At 46.5% G+C, this 9,778-nt stretch overlaps 1 protein-coding gene and 2 long non-coding RNA genes across 3 annotated transcripts; 2 read left to right on the top strand and 1 right to left on the bottom strand.

Annotated features, from left to right (window-relative positions):
• Nucleotides 1-1,932: 1,932 nt before the first annotated feature.
• LOC119961193 lies at nt 1,933-5,187 on the bottom strand. The gene is made up of 3 exons (XR_005459608.1): nt 5,030-5,187; nt 3,790-3,905; nt 1,933-1,992 (listed from the first exon to the last, which is right to left on the bottom strand). It is a non-coding gene; the product is annotated as an uncharacterized LOC119961193 (long non-coding RNA).
• Nucleotides 5,188-5,355: 168 nt separating this feature from the next.
• Nucleotides 5,356-7,046, top strand: LOC119961191. Its single transcript, XR_005459607.1, has 2 exons — nt 5,356-5,581; nt 6,773-7,046. It is a non-coding gene; the product is annotated as an uncharacterized LOC119961191 (long non-coding RNA).
• A 409-nt stretch (nt 7,047-7,455) lies between these two features.
• LOC119961189 (zinc finger protein 585A-like) lies at nt 7,456-9,382 on the top strand. Its single transcript, XM_038788650.1, has one exon. It carries the CDS (start codon nt 7,637-7,639, stop codon nt 8,561-8,563), a length of 927 nt encoding a protein of 308 aa, XP_038644578.1. The 5' UTR covers nt 7,456-7,636; the 3' UTR covers nt 8,564-9,382.
• The last annotated feature ends 396 nt before the right edge of the window (nt 9,383-9,778 follow it).

Here is a 9,778-nt window from a genome sequence, read left to right as displayed (position 1 = left end):
TGCGCCCGACCCTTCACTGCTCCTCCAGGAGGCCGACAATCCTCAGGTTCTGTCTCTGGGACCTGTTCTCCAGGTCCTCATGCAACTTTTTCTGGTGGTCCCTCATCAGCCCCACCTCTGCCTCCAACGTGGTTAAATGGTCCTCGTGCTTGGCCACCTTCTGGATCGCCGGTCCATGGGCTTCCAGCCCCTGTTCCACCCAATCAATCCTTGCCTTAATTAGGTTGCCTTCATTTGCTTGGCGAAGCTCCTGAATGAACTCCACCCGCAGTAACATTGACCACTGTGCCACCAAACCGGGATCCTGCGCCTCTGCCATGCTTTCCCGTGCTGCAGGTTCTACAGTCAGCTTCGCTGCTCAACTAATTCTTTTTGGACGACCATTTCTGGTCGACGGCTCCACATACTGGTGGGGGATTTCTCCTCACTGTCTCACTCTCCACCGATGTTTCTAATAAAATTCTGGAAAAAACAAAATCGGGAGAAAAGGTTCAAAAGGTCCGTCACGAGTGGGAGCTCCCAAATGCCCGACCTCCTACTCCATGGCCGCCACCAGAAGTCAAAAGGATGAAATTTAGACAGTTTGGTCCAGTGGGCTCGTGGAAGGGAGGGAAGCAGCAGAGGCAGCTGATCGGATTTACTCAATCTCAGTCACAAAGAAGCTCCACAAGCTCCTCACACTTCTTGTTGGAGGTGAGGATGGAAGAGACAGGAGAGAGTGAGAGAACTTCAAAAGGAAATAACTTGTGTCAGAGATATTAAAAAGTTTCAACACACTGCGTATTTAACACAAATCTAATTAATTTGACTTTCAGTCAGATTATTAGCCCCTGTAAATGGGCTGGAGTTTGTTATCAGCAGAAAGAGACACAAATGAATATGGTTCAGTCCTGAGTGTGAGTAACAGCAAAATCCAATCACTGTAGTTACTTGTGGCCTCGTTGGTGTCTCAGCATTTGGGATGAATCACTGAATTCTTTCCCACACTCTGAACAGATGAATGGTCTCTACCCAGTATGAACTCGCTGGTGCCTCTGCAGGTCAGATGACTGAGTGAATCCCTTCCCACATTTGGAGCAGGTGAATGGTCTCTCCCCAGTATGAACTCGCTCGTGTCTCTGCAGGGAAGATGACCGAGTGAATCTCTTCCCACATTTGGAGCAGGTGAATGGTCTCTCCCGAGTGTGAATTTGCTGGTGGTCCCGCAGGGTGGATGACCGAGTGAATCCCTTCCCACATTTGGAGCAGGTGAATGGTCTCTCCCCAGTATGAACTCGCTCGTGTCTCTGCAGGGCAGATGACCGAGTGAATCTCTTCCCACATTTGGAGCAGGTGAATAGTCTCTCCCCAGTATGAACTCGCTGGTGCTCCCGCAGGTTGGATGACTGAGTGAATCTCTTCCCACATTTGGAGCAGGTGAATGGTCTCTCCCCACTGTGAAGTCGCTGGTGCTCCCGCAGCTTGGATGACTCAGTGAATCCCTTCCCACAGTGAGAGCACCTGAACGTTCTCTCGTCAGTGTGAACTTGCATCCAGTGTCTCAGCAGGTGCCATGATCGAGTGAATTCCCTTCCCACACTTGGAGCAAGTGAAGGGTCTCTCCCCAGTGTGAATTCGCTGGTGTTTCTGCAGGTCGGATGACTGAGTGAATCCCTTCCCACACTTGGAACAGATGAATGGTCTCTCTCCGGTGTGACTGCGTCGATGAATTTCCAGCTTGGATGGGCAAGTGAATCCTTTCCCACAGTCCGCACATTTCCACGGTTTCTCCTCAGTGTAAGTGCATTTGTGGCTTGTGAGGCCTGATGATTGACTGAATCCTCGTCCACACACACAACACATGTACGGTTCCTCTCCACTGTGAACGATGCTTTTTCCTTCCATGTTCAAAATCTGCTGATATTCAGGATATGATAAATTGAGGACTCTGTCAGATCCTGATGTGATGCTTGGTTTGAGTTTCCGGACTTTGAAGCCTCCCCTTCAAACACCCTGTGAAATTGATTGAAAACAGAAAATAGGCAGTGAGCGAAAACCCGCAAAAACACAAAGGCAGGTTGTGAAATTGAGCTGAATGAATCTGATCATTTGTGGGGCCGGCACTGGGAAAAAGTGACCATGAAAACGGCTGGATTGTCAGAAAAACCCAACTGGCCTCTTTGGGAGGAGAAAGAGGTGAAGAGGAATTTTGTATAACTACAAGACAGATTAAGAGAATAGTAGACAAAGCAAATTCAATCTTGAACTTCATAAACAGTAATATTGATACCACAAAAGCAAAACGGAAGCTAGGCTTCTGGTGGCATGGTGGTTAGCACTGATTCCTCTCATCGCCAGGGACCCGTGTTCGATTCTGGCCTTGGGTGAATCTGTGTGGAGTTTGCATTTTCTCCCCGTGTCTGCGTGGGTTTCCTCCCACAGTCTAAAGATGTGCAGGTTAGGTGGATTGGCCATGCTAAATTGCCCCTAAATGTCCAAAGGTTAGTTGGGGTTATTGGGTTACGGGGCCAGGGTGAAGGTGAGGGCTTAAGCTTAAGTAGGCTGCTCTTTCCAAACACCGGTACAGACCTGATGGGCCGAATAGCCCCCCTCTGCACTGTGAATTCTATAATCCTGCGCCGTAAGGATTCTATGAATCTTTATGAAGCTCTGGTCACCACGCTTCAGGAAGGATGTGAAGGTTCCTGGCGACGGTGCAGAGGAGATTTACCAGAATGGTTCCAGCAAAGGAGGTTGGGGGAGATTTGATTCAGGGACACAAGATTATGCCAGATTTCCATCAGGTGGACAAAGAAACTCTGTTTCCATTCACTGATCAAACAAGCAGTCGGGACACAGATTTAAAGTTTTGGTAAAACCTGCATTGAACAATACAAGATCCTGAGGGGTCTTGGCAGGGTGGATGTGGAGAGGCTGTTTCCTCTTATGGGAGAATCTGGAACAAGGGTGTCACTGTTGCAAAATAAGGGGACACCCATTTAAGATGGAGATGAGGATTTTTATTCTCAAGGGTTGTAAGACTTTGGAACTCGTGTCTTTAAAAGGCAGTGGGAACAATACTCGAGGGGCCGAGTGGCCTGTTCCTAGTTTGTATGCAAAAAGTGCAGGAGATATGAGATGTATGTTTTTACACAGCGAGCGGCAATGACCTGAAACTCGCTGCCTATGAGGGAGTTTGAAAATAGACACAATGAATGATTTGATTTCAAAAGGAAATTGACTTTTTTTAAAAAATAACTTTAAAGTAGCCAATTCTTATTTTTCCCCAATTAACGGGCAATTTAGAGTGGCCAATCCACCTACCCTGCACATCTTGGGTTGTGGGGGTGAGACCCTCACAAACACAGGGAGAATGTGCAAACTCCACACGGACGGTGACCCAGAGCCAGGATCGAACCCGTGATCTCGGCACCGTGAGGCAGCAGTGCTAACCACTGTGCCACCATGCAGCCCATGGAAATTGGATAGACATTTGAGGGAAATAAACCTGCGAGGATACAGGGATAGCGCAGGACAATGGAACCGACTGGATTGCTCCAGAGAGCTAGCATGGATTCAATAGGCCGAATGCCATTCTCTGTGTTATCGTGTCTCTGACTCTTTTGTGTAATCTAGTTTTGTAATTTAACCCCGGAGTATTCAGATATCACTCAGGTAAATCTGTGCTACACTCCCTCCGAGGCCATTCTATCCTTCCTCAGGTTTGGTCTAACTTGGGTTTCTGAATCTCAGGGCTTTTCCAGTCACACTGAGACCTGAAATCTTCCCTCACAGACAGAACAGACAAACCTTTTATCTTCCACACCTAGACGCTGCTGATATTCAGGTTCTGATCGAGTGACTCTATCAGATCGCGATGTGACATTTGGTTTGAGTTTCCCATCTGTTAAACCTCTTCCAGTATCCTGTAAATTTACAGAAACCTCACCGTCAGTTTAGGACAGAAATTCACAACATTCTCTCCTCGCCAACTTTGATTAAATGTATTCCTGGAGGTTTGATCACATGACCTCCCCTCCATCCTCCAGCCATTAATCGGTCAACACATCCATCCTTGTGACACACTGCCGTCCTCGGCCAATTGGGAAGCAAAAGGACTCATTACCTTACAGGACAGTGATTGACTGTCAGCCAAACAACCCTTATCCCATTTTCAATATTTTTCTATCTGCTGAAGATAAATGTTCAAAACAATCTTGTTTACTGTCTTGAAATGAAAACTGCTTGTCACAAGTAGGCTTCAAATGAAGTTCCTGTGAAAAGCCCCTAGTCACCACATTCCGGCACCTGTTCTGGGAGGCTGGAACGGGAATTGAATCGTGCTGCTGGCCTGCCTTGGTCTGCTTTCAAAGCCAGCAATTTAGCCCTGTGCTAAACCACCTCTCAATGATTTAATGATGTGGAGATGCCAGCGTTGGACTGGGGTGAGCACTGTAAGAAGTCTTACAACACCAGGTTAAAGTCCAACAGGTTTGTTTCAAACACGAGCTTTCGGAGCACTGCTCCTTCCTCAGGTTGTCCATTCATCTGAGGAAGGAGCTGCGCTCCGAAAGCTCGTGTTTGAAACAAACCTGTTGGACTTTAACCTGGCGTTGTAAGACTTCTTACAATGATTTAATGATTAAGTTTTAACAATTTGGGCAGCACGGTGGCCTAGTGGTTAGCACAACCGCCTCACGGCGCTGAGGTCCCAGGTTCGATCCCGGCTCTGGGTCACTGTCCGTGTGGAGTTTGCACATTCTCCCCGTGTCTGCGTGGGTTTCGCTCCCACAATCCAAAAAAATGTGCAGAGTAGGTGGATTGGCCACGCTAAATTGCCCCTTAATTGGAAAACATAATTGGGTAATCTAAATTTATAAAAAAATAAAAAATAAATAAAAGGTCTTAACAATTTTCCAGAGACCCAGGTATGAATCTCATCAACGCAAAAGGTAAAATTTTAATTCACTGAAAGTCTAGTCGGCAGGGAGATGAGTTGGTGCCAACCCGGGGAACAGCAGCTCCGAGACGGTCAGTATCAATAACTCACCCTGGGGATTCACGGCCTAGTCGGCAGGGAGGGGGGTTGGTGCCAACCCGGGGAGGAGCGGCTCCGGGACGGTCAGTATCAATAACTCACCCCCCGGACAGTGAGAGGGGAGAATGTTCAATGTTTCACATTCGGCTCTGGGGGTTCTAAACCCCGACACTGACCTCTCACCTGTCGCCTCATAATGCCCAGGCAATGATTGACGGAAGCACCGGACCAATAGGACGAGAGAGTGCGGGTCCGGAGGACCGGTCGGGATAGACTGGTCCTCCAATCAATCAGCGTGAACGAGGGGGCGGGACTAGCGCTGAGTGAAACATGCGCAGTGTGATTAATGGCGATGCAGAAAAACGTTCGTTCTCGGATCCACAATCCGTGAAGGTGGGAATGGCAGGATGGAGGGAGAGATGCATCAGGCGGGTCGTCAAACACGCTTTGTGAACATGTTATTTACACAGAAAATCCGGAAAAATAACCAACCGGTGCCTCGGGATCTGAGCGGAGGCAGTAGCTTTGTTACAGACGAGACTTTGCGGCCGCCATCTTTATTTGGTACTGGCAGCTCTGCGCACGCGCATCCGCCATCTTTATTGGGGCACGAGCAGCAGAGCGCATGCTCAGTAGCCATCATTGTTGGGGGCAACATTTTTTAAACGTTTCTTCATGACAGAATGTCCAGCAGACTGCTTCACTCTGAGTTACAAATTCCTATTTATGGGGCAGAATATATGTCCAGGGTAGTGACAATAATTCGAATTTATATTGTGGCTTGAACACAATATAACTTTTAAGACTGTCAGAGAAACGTTACAAAATAGCAATTGACACTGAGCCACATGAGGAGGAAAGTGAATCGGAGATTTTAAGGAGGAAATTCCAGAAATTGAGGCCTTGGCAACTCAGTAATGGTGGAAAGATTAAAATCGGGAATGCTGAAGTGGCTGGAATTAAATGAGTGCAGAGATCTCAAAGGGGTGTGTGTGGAGGAGATTACAGGCGCCGGAATGTGGCAACTAGGGGCTTTTCACAGTAACTTCATTTGAAGCCTACTTGTGACAATAAGCAATTTTCATTTCAGTGTTTCTGAAACATTGAAAGCAACATTCTGGTTTAGTTAAAAAAAAAATCCTTTTTTTCCCCCAAAGTACCCAATTTGTTTTTCCAAATTTAGTGGGCCAATCCACCTACCCTCAACATCTTTTTTGGGTTGTGGGAGTGAGACCCACGCAGACACGGAGAATATGTACAAACTCCACATGGACAGTGACCTGGGGCCGGGATCGATCCTGGGTCCTCAGCGCCATGAGGCAGCATTGTAAACCACTGTACCCTAGCTTTCCTTTGTATTTGTTGGGATTTTGCTTTCTTTTACTTTGATTGGGTAGCACAGTGGTTAGCACAGTTACTTCACAACTCCAAGGTCCCAGGTTCGATTCCAGGCTTGGTCACTGTCTGTGTGGAGTCTGCACTTTCTCCCTTTGTCAGTCCAGAGATGTGCAGGTTAGGCGGATTGGCTATGAAAAATTGCCCTTGGTGTCCAAAAACGGTTAGGTTGAGTTAGGGGGATAGTGTGGGGTGCACTTTCCAGGGGCCACTGCAAACTTCTCCTTCTACACTGTAAATTCTATGATGATATTTGGGGAAACAAGAGAGGAAAGAATACGCTCTAGAAATTAGAATTATTTGTTCTGAATTTCCATCCTTGAATGAAAGTGGTACTGACACTGTCAACTCCTTTTACAGGGGATTGGACGGAGAGGATTTGACACGTTCATCAGGATCTGAATATCATCAGCCACTGAATGTGGAAGGAGAAATGTTTGTCTGTTCTCTTTCTGGGCAAGGATCTGAAACATCACTGTGACTGGACAAACACCAAGACCCAGACAACACACACTTCAGTTCGACTGTTCCAGTGAACTGACTGTAGAAACATCAGTGTGACTGGAAAAGCACCGAGACCCACACAGCACACACCCGAGTGAGAGTGTTCCAGTTACACAACCTGAAAAAAAAATCACACCATTCACAGTGGGGAGAAACCACATTTGTGTCTGCATGTGGACGAGGCTTCAACTGATATCCACCCTGTTTTTAAAAAAAGTTTGTTCATGGGATGTGGGCATCACTGCTTGTGGAGGCATTTATTGCCCATCTCTGAAGGCATTTGAGAGTCAACCACATTGCTATGGATCTGGAGTCACATGTCGGCCAGACCAGGTAAGGGTGGCAGATTTCTTTCCCTGAAGGACATCAGTGAACCAGATGGGTTTTTATAACAAATGATAATGGTTTCCATAAGACCATAAGACATAGGAGCGGAAGTAAGGCCATTCGGCCCATCGAGCCCACTCCACCATTCAATCATGGTTGATTTCAACTCCATTTACCCGCTCTCTCCCCATAGCCCTTAATTCCTCAAGAAATCAAGAATTTAAGAAGTTTCATGGACCTTTAATTCCAGATCTTTATTGAATTTAGATTTCACCATCTGCCGTGGTGGGATTCGAACCTGGGTCCCCAGAGCATTACACTGGGTCTCTAGATTATTAATCCAGGTACAATACCCCAACGTCACTGCCTTGGTACCACAAGGACGCCGGCAGCATGGGGAAACCGTGGAAATGTGGGGACTGTGGGAAGGAATTCAGATCCCCATCAGGGCTGGAAATTCATCGACGTAGTCACACCAGGGAGAGGACTTTCAACTGCTCCGACTGTGGGAAGAGCTATAAGAATGCTGGGGGTCTAATTAATCATCAACGTGTTCACACGAGAGAGAAGCTATTCACCTGCTCCACCTGTGGAAAGGAATTCACCTGGGAATCCAGCCTAACGACACACCAGCGATTTCACACTGGAGAGAAACCGTACGACTGCTCTCAGTGTGGGAAGAGCTTCCGGTGTTCATCCCACCTCACTGAACATCTACAGGTTCACACTGGGGAGAGACCATTCCACTGCTCTGAGTGCGGGCAGAGATTCACTTGCTCTTCCCATCTCACTCAGCACAAATTTGTCCACACTGGTGAGAGGCCGTTTGTCTGCTCCGTGTGTGGGAAGGGATTTATTAGATCAACATTCCTTCTTAGACACCAGCGTGTTCACGCTGAAGAGAAGGCATTCGCTTGCACTGAGTGTGGGAAGAGTTTCACTCGTCCATCTAGTCTTCGGGATCACCAGCAAGTTCACATTGAAGAGAAAGCATTCATCTGCACTGAGTGTGGGAAGAGTTTCACTCATGCATGTAGTCTTCAGAATCACCAACGGGTTCACACTGGGGAGAAACCCTTTACCTGCGCTGAGTGTGGGAAGGGATTCGCTTTGAAATCGCAGCTTCGGTCACATAAACTTGTTCACACTAATGAGAGACCATTTCAATGTTCTGACTGTGAGAAGAGCTTTAAAAGCAGAAGGGATTTGATGAAACACCAGCGAATCCATTCTGGGGAGAAGCCGTTCATCTGCCCCGTGTGTGATAGAGGATTCACTGATCCATCCAATCGTCTGAAACACCAGAGAGTTCACATGTGATTACAGGGATTTGATATTAAACCCAGAACTTGAATCATGTTCATTCTGACAGTTCTGATTTATTTCCATTGATGTTAAACCCCAGCCCAGTTACAAGGATTAATAGAATGGACATCAATTGCATTAAGTCCAGTGTTCACCTCGATGAGTGAGTGATAGAATCTACCTTTTAGTATAAATTACCTTTTTAGTCTATAACAAGTGTAAAAGAATAAATGGCCCAAGATTTAAAACGGCTTCTTCAAATGATTTGTTAAAAAACCCAAATTGCAAACAGGACAGTAAAAATGCTGAATCGCATGAGAAACATCAAGATAAAGAAGCCACACAGACCAAGGACACATTTTGTTAATTTAAAGTTTCTGGGCAATGTTCCCAGAAACTTTTCATTCAACGGATAAGGCTCATAAAAAAGACGTATTTCAATCACCCCATACCTAAATTTGGTGGACAGAAATCTCAATCGAATTAAATAATACTATAATTACTTTAACCCAATCGCAACCAGAAAGGGGACAGACATTGGTGATAGTCATAACCTTAAAAAGTACTGCCGATTTTCAACAATTCATTCCAGAATCACCTTACTTAATTTCTGAAGCTACTTTCGGCACTTTCGCTTTGAACCGCCATTTTATTTATTTTCAACTTCTCTGCATCGTGTATTCAGTTAGAAGAAGTGATCAAGAGCTGTAGCTTGTATTGAATTCAACTCAGTGCTCTGTATTTGCTTAGACAAAACTAACTGTAAATACTCTGTATTTGCAAACTGCCCTGTTCAAGAGACATCTGAAACTAACTGAATAAAAGACAAATTACTTCACGCATGAAGCTCAATTTCAAGTTCTGCAGAGTAATATATTAGTGCAGCGACACTTCAGATATATTAACCAAAGTACAGACCTATCAGTGAGGAGCTGCGGCGGGTGGTGGAGGTGAATAAGCGGCTCAGAGCCAAGGTGCAGGACCTGGAGAACAGATCGAGAAGGCAAAACTTGAGAATTGTGGGCCTGCCCAAGGGGGTAGAGGGCCTGAGGCCGACTGAGTACTTTGTGAGGGTGTTTGAGGAGTTGATGAGGGAGGGGGAAGATCCCTCTCGCTACGAGTTGGACAGGGCACATTGGTCACTCAGGCCGAAGCCTAAAGCGAATGAGCCAATAAGGGCGCGTAAATTCTGCTTCCACAGAGACCACGTGAAGGAGAGGGTTTTGAGCT

The sequence above is a fragment of the Scyliorhinus canicula genome, unplaced genomic scaffold (assembly GCF_902713615.1).
Source record: "Scyliorhinus canicula unplaced genomic scaffold, sScyCan1.1, whole genome shotgun sequence".
Classification (NCBI taxonomy): domain Eukaryota; kingdom Metazoa; phylum Chordata; class Chondrichthyes; order Carcharhiniformes; family Scyliorhinidae; genus Scyliorhinus; species Scyliorhinus canicula.
This window is presented reverse-complemented; position numbering and strand designations above follow the sequence as displayed.

Excerpts from the sequence above, each read along its gene's own strand:
- LOC119961189 (XM_038788650.1), top strand. The coding sequence starts at position 7,637 with ATGGGGAAACCGTGGAAATGTGGGGACTGTGGGAAGGAATTCAGATCC.